Source organism: Labeo rohita, chromosome 16, assembly GCF_022985175.1.
Source record: "Labeo rohita strain BAU-BD-2019 chromosome 16, IGBB_LRoh.1.0, whole genome shotgun sequence".
In the NCBI taxonomy this organism is placed as follows: Eukaryota; Metazoa; Chordata; class Actinopteri; order Cypriniformes; family Cyprinidae; genus Labeo; species Labeo rohita.
Window position 1 is genome coordinate 5,734,335 of NC_066884.1, and position 15,706 is coordinate 5,750,040.

The 15,706-nt window shown below is 36.2% G+C and overlaps 1 protein-coding gene across 3 annotated transcripts in view; it reads right to left on the reverse strand.

Annotated features, from left to right (window-relative positions):
• Positions 1 to 1,324: 1,324 nt before the first annotated feature.
• The window catches only part of mtmr11 (myotubularin related protein 11), a 35,398-nt gene continuing 21,016 nt past the window's right edge, over positions 1,325 to 15,706 (reverse strand). For all 3 annotated transcript variants that reach the window (XM_051131554.1, XM_051131552.1, XM_051131553.1), the window contains exons 9-17: positions 14,113 to 14,201; positions 13,892 to 14,016; positions 11,873 to 11,951; positions 11,459 to 11,529; positions 10,034 to 10,206; positions 8,323 to 8,493; positions 6,790 to 7,005; positions 5,697 to 5,996; positions 1,325 to 3,828 (exon numbers count right to left, since the gene is read on the reverse strand). In XM_051131554.1, coding sequence (XP_050987511.1) covers positions 3,409 to 3,828; positions 5,697 to 5,996; positions 6,790 to 7,005; positions 8,323 to 8,493; positions 10,034 to 10,206; positions 11,459 to 11,529; positions 11,873 to 11,951; positions 13,892 to 14,016; positions 14,113 to 14,201 — 1,644 coding nt within the window. In that variant the 3' untranslated portion in view covers positions 1,325 to 3,408. The remainder of the gene's footprint in view (positions 3,829 to 5,696; positions 5,997 to 6,789; positions 7,006 to 8,322; positions 8,494 to 10,033; positions 10,207 to 11,458; positions 11,530 to 11,872; positions 11,952 to 13,891; positions 14,017 to 14,112; positions 14,202 to 15,706) is intronic.

The following is a 15,706-nucleotide window of genomic DNA, read 5'->3' on the forward strand; positions in this document are numbered from 1 at the left end:
GCCATGCGAGATGTAGATGAGTTTGCTCAGAAACAGATTACAGAGAAATTTACCATTACATGCTCACTAATATATTCAATGCAGTGAATGGGTGGCGTCAGAATGAGAGTCCAAACATCACAATAAGCCACGAGTAATCCACACTACTCCAGTCCATCAATTAATGTCTTTTGAAGCAAAAAGCTGCGTGTTCGTCAGAAACAAATCCATCATTAAACTTTAAACCATCGCATCTGACCAAAATATGACTATAATCCATAATAATGGTTCATCCAATGAAAAAGGCAATCTCCTGTTGTTCTCTCACATCAAAATCCACTGGTTTAGAACTATTTTGTAGTTTTTGCTTGTGAACTGTGCTTGATCTGTGCATATTTCTCTCCTGATTCAGGCAAAATGACCTTTTCACTAGAGAAAGCAATATTACGGATAAAGAACTGAAACTGTAAGTAAAGGTTTGAAGTTAAAAATGTCTTAATGGTGGATGTGTTTCTTAAAAACAAGCAGCTTTTCACTTCACAAGATATTAAGTGATAGACCGGAGCGGTGTGGATTACTCTTTGATGTGTATTGTGACTCTCATTCTGACGGCACCTATTCACTGCAGAAGATATATTAGTGAGCAAGTGATGTAATGCTAAATTTCTCCAAATCTGCTCTGATGAAGATCTGACCTATATCTTCAATGGCCTGAGGGCTAAAAAAAAAAATTTCAGCAGTTTTGGGTGAACTACTCCTGCAGTAGATTTAGGACCCAGATTTTACATCTTTCCTCATAAAGTTTCTAAGCTTACTACTCTTAACTATACAGAATTACCAGAACAGACCTGTCACTCATTTTCAGGTTGTGACCTGCCAGTTGAAATCCACTGCGATAATGTGACTGGACTTCATATCATGATTCAATATTCTGAATCTATTATCTGTAAAATGAGAATACAATGTTAAGTGAATCATTTAATAGGTTTCATACGCTCTCCAGTGCCATAATTGAGAAAAGTAAGTTGATACTAAGAGCATTTTACTCTATTACTGATGGAAGTGATTTAAACAAACAGTAGATTCAGTTTGTATTTTGTGTTTTTAATGCCAGATGATATCTACATTAGTAAAACTTACCTGAGTGTGTATTTATTTTTGTAATAAGTGCTGTTGATGTAAACTTTTATTTATTAAGTAATTTACAATTCATGAATTTTAAATGTTGTAATGCTTCTTGTAAAGTGCTCATGTTGTAAATATCTATATTTTGATAAGATTTGATTATGTCAAAACTATTGGGCTCATTTGTCATATATTTTTAATAAGCCAGAACAACCAATGTTAAGAAAACCATCAAACAGTTGTATCTAGGAACTATAAGATGTATTTATTTATCTAAAATGTGCCAATAAAGGTTGTTATAAAAGATTAAAGAATGAAAAACATGAAAACAGGTCATGATTCGTTCCTGTGGCAGATGTAAGGACGAAAAGTACAAAACTTAAGTCTGAAATCAGCTTTAAGGCACAAGCAATTCTTGAGCCATCAAATAAACGTTTGCTTAAATTCAGTCTGGTGAAATATGTTGATGCAAGATATTTCAAGTGCAGTTCTCCTGCTGAAACTCTTAAATCTTCCCACACTGATATCTGAGTGAAACACGGTACCTTATGTTAATGTTTCCAGCACCTTTTTTCCCCTTAGGGGAAATAAAAGTAGGACACAAACCTCTGGAGCTACTCTCTCAATTTTGGAACATCACTGTTGTCAGACATTTGTGGTGTAATGCTTTTTGAGGAAAAATGTCTCACAAGGACAGATCTGAAGCGGTCTGTCTTGAAACCCACATCACTAAGGAGCTTCAGAGCTTTCCATCAAACCTAAAAGAAACAATTCACCTAAAATAAAAACAATGAGAACAGTCCCATTTGTATTCTTCCAATTGCTGTTATTTTTGTCCTTAGAACAATAAAATGGATTTTTTTTTTTATTATTAAGAGAAAAAACAACAGCATTGGGATGACCGTTTTCATTTGTGGGTCAGCTATTAACAGAATGTGCAGTTCTGAACACTGTAATTTGTAGGAAGTCTATCAGTCCTACCAAAGAAATCATGCACGTAATCCACAGGAAATTAAAAAAAACATGTTGAAGGAAGTCCTGGAACTCCACAGTGATTGAAAGCCTAGAATGTAATGTGCAGAAGATAAAAATATAAAAATGAGAATATAAAATGTCCTTCAGCATGAGTGCTAATTTTGTCCTTCCTTATACACAAATTAAGTTCAGTCTTTTTTAAAAAACACATCGCCGTTGTAACACTCAAATATCCATTTGAACGGCAGAGGCAGCATATAAATAACTGTAATATCACTTATGTTGCATCTAGTCTCATTTATCTTCTATTCTTGTATTAATACTTAATAAAATACAAAAAAAAATGCATAACACGCTTGACATTATTGTGCCGTCGCTTGAAAATATTGAAAGGCAAGGCAGCATTTTGTATTATTTGCATTCAACACGGAGGCTGAAGATTACTTGTGTCCATCTTGTGGCCGTTCAGGGAACTGCAACCTCCGTTATATTATTAGCATGATAGCAGCCATTTTCCCGCCTTTTTAGTTGAGGAAAAACAAATCGCTATTTTACTAGCCTACCGTACCATAAACTAATGCTACATGCACAAGCTACTTAAAGCTAAAACTGTTTCTTGACCAACACATAAGATTTCAAAGCAATACTTTGGCATGATCCTCAGAAACAATATTTCACATGCACACGTTTTACTAGCATTCTGTGCTTCCCTACAGTTTTTACATTTTATTTAAAGGAGTAGTAAATTATGTTATTTAGTCACTCATGTCATCCCTAATCTGCTTTTCTTTCTTTCTTCCATGGAACACAAGGTAAGAAAAATGATAAATACGGTGCAAATTACAAGCTTCCAAATGAATCATTTAGATTGATTCTGTGAACCAAATCAACTGATTCATTGAAAAGATTCATCTCAAAAGATTGATTCACTCACAAATTGCATATTGCTACTTTTTTCAAAGAATAATAAGTTCAAATTTGTTCCGTTTTCACACTAAATCATGACTTCGGAAGTAGTAATACACATTTGGAACAACATGAGGATGAATAAATAACACAAGATTCTTTATTTTTTAGTGAACTACTCCTTTAGTGAACTAGACTATGTAGTTAAATGTTCTAAAAACACAACAGAGGAAGAATTTCATGTTGTGGATTAACGCTTTTTTGCTAAACTTCACATAGCTGCTTATATAAACAGCCCATGTCAATTTGTGCTTTTTCAAATGCACATAACTCATGTTTCTAGTGGAGTTTCTGCTTTGTACCGTATTGTATTGTTTCAGTAACACAAACACCAAAGCAACCCATTTCTTTCCTTCCTACAGATCAGTGTGAGTTTCCGGCCCGTTTTTGAGGTTTGGCACTAGGGGAGGGAACGTAACGCTGCCCTGATTGCGGCTCTTGGTGGCCGAACAGAAACGTGTGCTTGCCGTTATTCCTCTGCGCAGGCCTGGGCGGGTCGGATGCCGTCCGCTGGGCTCTGGGAGGGACGGAGGAGTGGGCTGCACCTCGGCTGGACGGCGGCAGCTGTTGTTGAGATGTTCTAGAGGAAGAGGAGAAGAGGAAGGTTCCATTGTTGGCGTTCTGGTTGAGGTTGGACTCCAGCCGGCGTGGCTCCTGTCGTTTAGTCTGGTTCTCGGGGCGTCTGTGATAAGCCTGAGCCAGTTTCTCTCGGAGCTGCTGCACTTCCCAGGCAAGCTGATCTAATGGATGCTGATTGCAGGAAGACGTGGGGTGTGAGAAAGCCTACAGGAAGTGGAGTGAGAGATGGATGTTATAAAACTAACTTGTTGATTACAAGCCATCAACAGCATTAGGATGTTAAAAATCATGTTTTTAATAATCAAATATTAAAATCCATCCATTCATAGTTTTATCCATTTACCCATTTATCTGTTTAGCCATTTGTTCAGCCATCCATCTATCCATCCATCCTTTCATATTTTAAGCATTCTATCCATCCATCCACTTAGCCTTCCATTTATTTGTTTTTAGCCATCTATCCATACTTTTGGCTGTTTAGCCATCTGTCTTTGTCCATCCATCCATCCATCCATCCATCCATCCATCTATCTATCTTTTTAGCAGTCTATCCTTCCATCCATCCATATATCCATCAATCTGTTCGTCCATCCATCCATCCGTTTATCTATATTTCTTTTTTGCCATGAATAATCTAGCTGTTTAGCCATCTGTCTTTGTCCATCCATCCATCCTTCCATCTATCTTTTTAGCAGTCTATCCTTCCATCCATCCATATATCCATCGATCTGTTCATCCACCTATTCATCTATCCATCCATCCTTTCATATTTTAAGCCTTCTATCCATCCATCCACTTAGCCTTCAATTTATTTGTTTTTACCCGTCTATCCATACTTCTGGCTGTTTAGCCATCCAACTGTCCATCCATCCATCCATCCATCCGTTTTCCTATCTTTCTCTTTAGCCATGAATCATCTAGATGTTTAGCCATCTGTCTTTGTCCATCCATCCATCCATCTATCTATCTTTTTAGCAGTCTATCCTTCCATCCATCCATATATCCATCTATCTGTTCATCCATCTATTCATCTATCCACTCATCCTTTCATATTTTAAGCCTTCTATCCATCCATCCACTTAGCCTTCCATTTATTTGTTCCATCCATACTTATGGCTGTTTAGCCATCAATCTGTTCATCCATCCATCCATCCATCCATCCATCCATCCATCCATCCATCCATTAGCTATCTTTCTTTTTAGCTATGAATCATCTAGCTGTTTAGCCATCTGTTTTGTCCATTCATCCATCCATCCATCTATCTTTTTAGCAGTCTATCCTTCCATCCATCCATACATATATCCATCTATCTGTTCAGCCATCTATCCATCTGTCCATCTATCCATCCATCCATCCATCCATCCATCTATTCATCTGTCCATCTATCTATCATTCATCCATCCACCCATATATCTATCCATCTATCTATCCATTGATTTATCCATCCATACATACATCTATCTGTTCAGCCATTCATTCATCCATCTATCAGTCATATCCATCCATCTGTTCAGCCATCTATCCATCCGTCCATCCATCCATCCATCCATCCATTTATCCATTCATACATCCATCTCTGTTCAGCCATCTATCTATCCATCCGTTCAGCTATCCATCTATTCATCCACCCATCCATCTGTTCAGCCATCTATCCATCTGTCCATCTACCATCCATCCATCCATCCACTGATTTTTCCATCCATACATATATCCATCTATCTGTTCAGCCATTCATTCATCCATCCATCTATCCATCTATCAGTCCATACATGTATCCATCCATCTGTTCAGCCATCCATCCATCCGACCGTCCGTCCATCCATCCATCCATCCATTCGTCCATCCGTCCGTACATCTATCTATCTATCTAGAGCCACAGTGGCTTTCACAGTACATAAAAATTATTTTGCACTAATTCCCGTGGAAAGTGATGCTTTTCTTTTCTTGAAAACTTGTGATAAAAACACAACTTTGCAAACTGTATTTTCATTATTCGCAAACATTAAATTTGCAACCTAGAGAAAAATAATGTATCTGGCCACATCCAAAACCAAACACAATCACAATGTACCTGAGCGTGTAATGCGCCCCGTAAATAGCAGCCCCTCCATACTCTGACACAGGGTCCTAAAAGCAGGGGCAGCAGGGGCTCGTATGGGTCGTGGAGGGTAGAGGGGTTCTCTGAGGGCTCAGAGAGCGAACAGGCTCTGATGAGACGCTCAAGTCCAGACAAACTCTCAGAGGAAGGAGCCCTGCGGTGGCTTTTCCAGTAAGAGCCAGAGTTTCCGCTCCTCCAGGGGAGCAGGTTGGAGGGATGGGAGAATGTGCTACGGGACAACAGGAACACAGAGCCTGGCAGTCCATCATTGTGCTGAGAAAGAGAATAAACAGCATTAACACACTCTTTTACAGGCTAATGAAGCGGTACAGTCAGTTGACAGCCCAATTAGAAAAATGACCTAATTCTGGCACAGGTTTATTAGTTGGCCTCGTTTTTAAAGAACCTCCCTTTTGATTTCCAGCCATCTAGGGCAGCCCAGAAAACATGAATCAATGATCGTTAGCTTGACACAAGCAATGCCTGTTAGCTGATAATTAATTTTCTCTGTCCTGTACTATCAATTCCCTACTCAATATTGTTCCTCTCTATAAGGGAAGGAAGAAACTAATAGTCATATCTGATGCTTTTACAGTGCAGTTATTACTGGGACGATCCCTCTGGAGAAACCACAGATTAAATATCGTTTTCTTACCTTAATGTCATTCCGACCCTGTTTTTTTTTTATCTATTATAATCTTGGATTGTGATTTACACTACTATTTAAAAGTTTGGGGGGTCAGATTTTGTTAATGTTTCTGGAAGAAGTCTCTTATGCTCACAAAGGCTGCATTTATTTGATAAAAAAATACAGAAAAAAACAGTAATATTGCATAATGTTATTTAAATTTAAAATAACTGTTTACTATTTAAATATATTTTAAAATGTAATTTATTCCTGTGATGCAAAGCTGAATCAGTGTCACATGATCCTTTAGAAATCATTCTGATATGCTAAAGAAACATTTATTATCAATATTAAAAACAGCTGTGGTGCTTAATATTTTTCTGAATGTGTCCTTGCTGAAATGTGGTTAGCATAGCCCTCACAGCAGATCAGTCTTACCCAGCTGCGGTCCAGGTTGGTGTTGAGGTTACCGTTGAGGACGGGTGGAGGACAGGCGGGCTGTGACACAGGTTGGGTGAATCGGGCTCGTCTCTGACTGCTGTACTGCAGGGCCCAGTCCCACACCGGGGGGAAAGGTGGGTCTACTGGCTCCTCTGGAGCACCGATGGGCAATTCCCTCAGACCGTTTACTGGGGTGTAGCTCTGGGGAAGATGCTGCAGGGAAAAAGTGCAATACAGCACAGACTTCAAATCGAATGCGATTTTGAACGTGATTTGGCGTAGCTTGTCAGTGATTTACGGCTCTGTGTATTAATTGCCGCTCCAGCTGAACGCACGTGATGGAGCTTTACTACTAATCCAAGTACCGGCTTCATTGACTAAGCGCGCCTCACAATATCATGCGATTAATCGTGTAGCCCTAATAAATATATATATATATATATATATAAAAAATATACAATTTTATGTCTTATTTGAAAAATAACCCCTTAAGGCAAATACATACAGTTGAAGTCAAAAGTTACATACACCTTGCAGAATCTGCAAAATGTTAATTATTTTACCAAAATAAGAGGGATCATACAAAGTGCATGTTATTTTTTATTTAGTACTGACTGTATGATTTTGAGATCCATTTTGGATCATTTTGACTGGGGACAACTGAGGGACTCATATGCAACTATTACAGAAGGTTCAAACGCTCACTGGTGCTTCAGAAGGAAAAAAAAAAAACAAAACAAAAAAAAAAAAAACACACACACAAGCATTAAGAGCCGGGGGTGTAAACTTCTGAACAGAATGAAGATGTGTACATTTTTCTTATTTTGCCTAAATATCATATTTTAGTACATTTAGTACTGCCCTCAGAAGCTACAGAAGATACTTACATGTTTCCCAGAAGGCAAAATAAGTTACATTTACCCTGATCTTCAAATTCAAAAAGTTTTCACCCCCCCCCGGCTCTTAATGCATTGCATTTCCTTCTGAAGCATCAGTGAGCATTTGAACCTTCTGTAATAGTTGCATATGAGTCCCTCAGTTGTCCTCAGTGTAAAAAGATGGAACTCACAATCATACAGTCATTGTTGGAAGGGGTGCACATACACAAAGATGTTGAAAAACCAAAGAATTTGTGGGACCTGAAGGATTATTCTGAAGAACAGCAGGCAGCTTAACTGTACAGGACAAACAAGGGACTCATGAACAACTATCACTAAACAAAAAAAACACAGCTGTGGATCATTCAGGTAACAACACAGTATTAGGAATCAAGTGTATGCAAACTTTTGAAAGGAGTCATTTTTATAAATTCAGCTATTATTTTCTCTAGTGGGCTATATATAAACATATTTTATGTGAAATCTCTTATTTAGGTCAGTACTAGATAAAAAAAACAAAACATGAATTTTGTATGATCCCTCCTAAATAACTTTTGACTTCAACTGTAACAAGGCAAAGACATTGCTGCATTAAATAGCTCCAATGTAGTTTGCCACTTTTTGTTTGCACTTTGGCATGTTTTGCTAATACCTGTGAACGGCGACATCTCTCCCTCTGACTGTTGGCCAGGAAGCTGCTGAAGAGTGGAAGATGCACGCTGTCATGCAGAGTCAGAAGGTAGTCTTCAGTAAGCTGGAAGCGTGCGGGATACTGAGCCCACAGCTGCCACACGCAGTCGAGAAACAGCAGGAACACAGGAGCCTGCCGGAGAGCAAGGTACATCAAGCAACTCATTTAGATTAGGACTCTTACTGTGAATTCAAAATGAAATGAGGAAAAAGTCCATTTATAATCAACTAAATCAGCTCATTTAGGCAACATTTTTAGGCATCATAAATGCCTCAAGACCTTACTTTTGGCAATATCACATCCAAGCTTTGAGGATAAGGGAATACCAGAATGCATTTTCAATGCAGTGCAAGCTTTTTCATGTAAGAAAGACAGGCAAAGTAAAAAAAAACAAAAAACAAAAAATCAGAACTGACAAGTATCAGTAGAGAATTACAAATATACTTCCACCCATCCTTGTGCTGCACATTTTTTTTTGTGCATAGTTCACTATCATTAGTTTTGCTACATGATTCATCAGTTTATCTGGGGACATTATCAGTTTATCAGTGATGCAAATGACACTAATGTTTGCTAAAAAAAAAAAAAAAAAACAAAAAAAAATAATATATATATATATATATATATATATATATATATATATCTTCTGGCATTGTCCAAAACCTAGTGATCTGCCTAGCTGTCCTCCTGCCTACATATGCAGCTGCCTTTTAAGACAGCATCCTGAAAATAGGAGTGAATTTAAGTGATTTTTCATTTGGAAACTTGCTACACTATCATTCAAAAGCATAGGGTCAGTAAGATTTATTGTTATTTGTGACCGTGAACCACAAAGAAGCACGGGTATATTTGTAGCAATAGCCAACAATACACTTTTATGCCAAAAATCATTAGGATATTAAGTAAAGATTATATTCCATGAAGATATTTTGTAAATTTTCTACTGTAAATATATCAAAACCTAATTTTTGATTAGTAATATGCATTGCTAAAAACTTCATTTGGACAACTTTTGGATTTTCTCAATATTTAGTGTTTTTTTGCACCCTCATATTCCAGATTTTCAAATAGTTGTATCTCTGACAAATGTTGTCCTATCCTAACAAACCATACAAATTGGAAAGCTTATTTATTCAGCTTTTCATGATGTATAAACCTCAATTTCAAAAAATGACTGGTTTTGTGGTCCAGTGTCACATTTATGAAACAAATACTTTATATTCAGCAAGGACGCATTAAATTGATCAATTCATAAAAAATAAATTTTTATAATGTTCTTTTTTTTTATATTAAACAGCACAACTGCTTTCAACACTGAAAATAATGCAAAATGTTTACTGAGCATCAAATCAGCATATTAGAATGATTTTGGAAGGATAATGTGACACTGAAGTAATGATGCTGAAAATTCAGCTTTGCATCACAGGAATAAATTACATTTTAAAATATTATTTAAATTATTTAAATATGTTTCACAATTGAACACTATTTCACAATATTACAGTTTTTTACTGTATGTATGATCAAATAAATGCAGCCTTGGTGAGCAGAAGAAGTGTTTTTTAAATCATCAAAAAAAAAAAAAACCAACAACCCCAAACGTTTTGATAAAGCATTTTATATGTATGTGGGTTACATAACAGCACATTTTTCCCCACTTCTCATTTTTTACCTCTTCTTTATCACTTTCTCTGTGGTAGTTGATACGGCTGAGGAATTTGTGTCCGGCTGTGATCCACTCTTTCTGAACCAAGCCCTGAAATCCAGCCACAGTCCTGCAGTGAGGGTCACACATCACCTGCACTAGACTGCAGACCACACAGTTCATGTCTCGATCCTCCGGCTCTGAAAAAACAGAGCAAATCACAATGCATCATCTAAGAATTTACAAAACACTCCTGCTATAAACTTAAAATGACTGTAAACAGTGGATCAGAGGCTTTCATTGCCCTCTCGCGGTGCTTTCTCAGCGTCTCTCCTCGGCGCACATGTGGCGAACAGGTTTTACAGTGATAGATGAGTGCGTCAGCCTCATCTGAGAAACTCATTCCTTAAGTTTTTCACTGGTTGTCAAGATACACAGGAATATTGATGTACAGGGCAGGGCAGCTGCAGGTTACGTGGAGGAAAACAAACGTTTTAGAAGACTGTAAAGTGAAATGAGAATTTAAAGAATTGAAGGGCACTGCCAGATGTCGCTGTTTGTTGGTTTATGGGTTTGGAAAAAGAATAAATCACAACTGTGTGGTATGTTTTAACTTTAGCTCATTAAAAAAAAAGAGATGAAATCCTATTGTTACAAACCGCAATCTTGTGTAGTTTGAAATATGACTTCTAAAGATTTTTAGAAATGTGCTTGGGGGTCAGATCAGATTTCAAGTAGTATCAAGATCAGCTTTGAAAAACTGCGATTGAGTGCATTATGAACAAAGCCAAAGACTCACACATTTGCTTCCACACTGAAACAGCAATATACAAAAATGGCAATATACAGCAAAGATTAGTATGAAAGTTAAAAAAAAAAAAAAAAAAAAAAAAACACACACACATTTACACTACTGTTCAAAATTTTGGGGTTTATAACATTTATTTTATTTTATTTTATTTTTTATTTTATTCTTCTGCTCACCAAGGCTGCATTTATTTGATTTATTAGCATTTATATTGGATCTATTTTTAAATGCAATTTATTCCTGTGATGCAAAGCTGAATTTTCAGCATCATTACTCCAGTCTTTGGTGTCAAATGAACTTTCAGAAATCATTATAACATGCTGATTTCTGTTTTATGAGTGTTGAAAACAGTTGTGTTGCTTAATATTTTTTATATTTTATATGCTTTACTGTCATTTTTGATCAATTTAATGCATCCTTACTGAATAAAAGTATTAATTTATTTTTAAATAATCTTACTGACCCGCTATGTACATGTAAAGGGCAAAGGTTATATTAATGTTTGATTTTCTCACTGTATTCGGCACAGATTGGATCTTGCTGTACGTGTTTAAACAGTCAAGACAAACATGAATCATCGTGTGCTAGCAGGGTGCAAAGTTCATAGTCGGGTCAAATGGCCGTTAATGATCAGTGTGACTAACCTTGGAGAACAACAGTCATGTGACCTCCTCTGAGCAAACAAGCCACCTCTGCGGCTTTTCTAAGACAGCACCTGTGGAGATACAGTCACATCAAACACAGCAGGGCAAAGCACACACAAACACACACAGCGGGATACATTGCTAAATGCAAGATCAAATACACAACACTAAAAATAAAAGTTCAAGTTTAGAGCATTGCATTGTGGGATGCAGTATGCTCTTTTGTTCACTGCGCATTTTAGCAAATAAAGTGTAGGTCATCTAAGTAAGATTCACATGCTTTCCACAGTATACATACTATATGTTGGCTAGAAAGCAAACATGGGCAAAAGAGAGAAAACATTTCTACATGATGCATCTAAATGTTGTTATTTAGTTTAAAAGATCACTATTTATATTCATGCACAAATATACCGGGTATAGTCGAGCCAGCGAGTGCTTTCAAGAGTGGAGAGCCACTTGTCATCAGGTACCGATACAGATGATGAAATATCTGTAGAGCAAAGAGACAAAAATACATTTTATTGACCAACATGTTTTAAAACTTAATAACAAGAATACTGGTTAATGGCTAAATATAAACATAAAAATTAAATGTAAAATAATTTTACATAACGAAAATATAAATATAAATATAAAATGCACATTTTCCAAAAAACATTATTATATCAAACAACTCCAATACAATGCAACAAATGAAGCTAATAAATGAATATAAAATTAATAACTATAAATCAGGGGTCAGCCAATTATCAGCACCAATATTAAGCATTTTTATGCATATCTGTATCTGTCATTTTGAAAACCGATTTTTGCCGATAAAATAATTTAAAATCATTTAAAGAAAGTTTTTGTCTGAGCCTTTTTAATTTTTAATTTTGACATTAATTTTAATTTTATACATATACATATATATATATATATATATATATATATATATATATATTTAAACAGCTCCAATAAAATGCAAAAAAGCAACAAATGTGACTAATAAATACATATAAATATTTTAAATAACTATAAATTAGGGGTCGACCGATTATCAGCCTGGCCAATTATCTGTGCCAATATTAAGCATTTTTATGGTTATCAGTATCAGCAATTTTTAAAACCGATTTGTGATCAAATAATCCAAAAGCATTTAAATAAAGTTTTTGTCAGAGCCTTTGTTATTCTTAATTTTGACATTAATTTTCGTTTTTACACCACACATATATATATTATCAGTTCAAAATATCGGTTATCGGTCTACTTGATCTGTAATAATCGGCATTGGCCCTGAAAAAGACTTTGTAATGTAAACTATAAAATTTTGTTATATGAAAAAACACTAAAACAATACAACAAATGTGGCTAATAAATAAATATTAATATATAATTCACAATTTACATAACATTTAATTATAGCAAACAACACATGGATAAAATTGTCGGAATTAAACACTTTAATTTAATTTCACATATTAAAACCTGGTCAAAAATTATGTTTTAAATATATATATTTTTTTATTAACAATAATATATAATAATTTAATATAATAATAATAATAATAATAATAATAATAGTAAGATGATGATGCACAGCCCATGCTGTTTCCAATCTCACAATGGCTGAAATTTCAGTTTGTCATTTCCTTATACTCAGAACCAGTTGAAATTTTCCAGTCTTTTTTTTTTTTGGCATCACACAACTGACAATACAAAAATGCAGGGCACTCAAGAAAAATGTGAGAAACAAAAGTCTGGTCAGGGATTGGTGGGATTGGGCGAGCTGCTCTTTGAACTCGCACCACTATGAGGAATGTTTCAGGCCACTGTGGCTTCAACCACAGGAGGAATGTGAAACCAGACAAAACAACAAGTCTCTATCTCTGCAAGACTAAAATTTATCTTTTCAAACAATAGAAGCTCTTGACCTCTGTACACAAAATCTTTAAATCCACACCCAAGTCTGGTAGTCTCAAACCAGCTGTTATGACATTTAACCACGAAAGATAAAAGACATCATTGCGATTCCAAACATTCCAATTGTTCAATTCAAAATAGTTCACTCAAAAATGAAAAACATCCATGGAAGTCATACAAAAAGTTTGTGTGAAGAACAGAGTACATTTATGATACTTTTATAGGGCTGATTTGTATTTTTGCAAAGCTTGCCAGCATTTGGACATAATAAGCTTCTCTGAATAGAAAAAAGAGAGAACATTCTGCTCGGCATTTTCTTTTGTGTCCGTAAAAGAATGAAAACCATACAGGTATGGTGAGTAAATGAAGGATTTTTTTTATTTTTGGAAGAATTATTCTTTTAAAACACCCCGCTAAAATGTTGGAACACCCTGCTTTGTTGGAATAGCAACAACCTGTCTGGAAATTTAAGATGGCTTTTGCTCCAGGGTATCATCAGGTCATCAAAAATCAACTAAAACTACCCACCGCCCAGACAAAGTGTCCGGAGTCTTGTGTGAGCCAGCTGGATGTCTGCAGGTGACGGCATTTCCTCTCCCAGATCCACAATAACACACAGCTGCTGTCCGCCGAAGAGCACCAGCTCCAGGTTCCTGCAGATCACAGACAACAAGAGTTCAGTTTAGTAACGAATGCTCGAACGCTCCAAAGGAACGTCTAATTTACCTAGAAAAAATGCTATGACAAACCTTATGTCGTCCTTCTCATGGTAGATGTTATTTTGGAAGCTGGCCATTCGCAATAAATCGCTGCCATGAGGATGTCGCCAGCACCAGCGCTGAGAGGAGTTAAATTACATATAATAAATCAAAAAATATGCTTGAATATAAATTGTTTTGACATACATTATAACAAGCTGTGCTGTATTAAATAGTGTTGTGAAAATGTATTTCACCCATCATGATTTCTTCTGTTTTTGTGTTTAATTTACACCGAATAGATTTAGAGCTTCAGACGAAATACAACATACATACAGGCAACCTCAGTAAACACAAAATAGTGTTTTTAAAGGGAACATTGGTTGCAAAATTCACTTTCACATGGTGTTTGCATATAAATGTGTCTTAGCAGTGTGTGGACTAGGGGGCGACCAATTATTGGCGCTGATATTAAGTATTTCAAAATCGATTTGCAGATAAAATAATTTAAAAGCACTTAAAGAAAGTTTTTGTCAGAGCCGTTGTTCGACCTCCAGAGTGTACACAACCACCCTACAATGATAAAAGTCCACTCACTCCTTTTTATAATCCCCAAAAAGCTACAGTCTCAATTATCAAACCCTTTTGATTTTCTGAGCAGTATGATGTCATATTGCTCAGGCCCTGCCCATCCTTTATTAGCATATTTCCGCCCTCAGACAGTTGTAGCGACAACAACATTATGTAAAAGTGAACATAAGTCTTCATTTTTCCGACATCAGAGCCACTGAGGACGCAGTGGATTAGCTTTATTTTTGGTGGTAATGTGCCACCAAATAGACAACAGAATGGAAGAGAGGGGCATGATGAGCAGTAGCTTATTATCATTTAAAGAGACATGCACCAAAATGGGTTGCTGTGAACAGAGCTGTTTTTGATAAGGTAAAAGGGAGTTGTTTTTCATGACCATTGGTGAATTTTAACCAAAGTGTGTTGCAGAAATTTAATGAAGACCCTAAAGCAGTGGTTCCCAAACACGTTCCTGGAGGCCCCCCAACACTGCATGTTTTCCATGTCTCCTTAATCAAACACACCTGATTCAGATCATCAGCTCATTAGTAGAGACTCCATAACCTGAAATGGGTGTGTCAGACAAAGGAGAGATACAAAATATGCAGTGTTAGGGGGCCTCCAGGAACGTGGTTGGGAACCACTGCCCTAAAGAATCATACCAACTTGTGCAAAATGGGCATCCGATGTCCCCTTTAAATGATAATATTAATTATTGGAGCAAAAAATAACAATTTAGTATGAAATACACACAAAAACAGAAGAAATCAGGATGGGGACAAACACTTTTCCACAGCACTGTAATTTACCCAGATGATGAATATTCACACACAATGCAATTGAACTGCTTTAAAGTACTTAGTGCGTCATATGAACTACTTTTATGTTAATTTTATGTCTTTTTTTTTGAGCTTGACAGACTTGTTTTATTGCATGGAAAACAGCTCCATAAACATCCTTTAAACATTCTCCTCCTGTCTTCCACAGAATAAATAACACATACTTTGGAAACTATTACTAACTATTCATGTAAGGCCATAAACAGCATTAACAATGTGATGTATTTATATAGGGA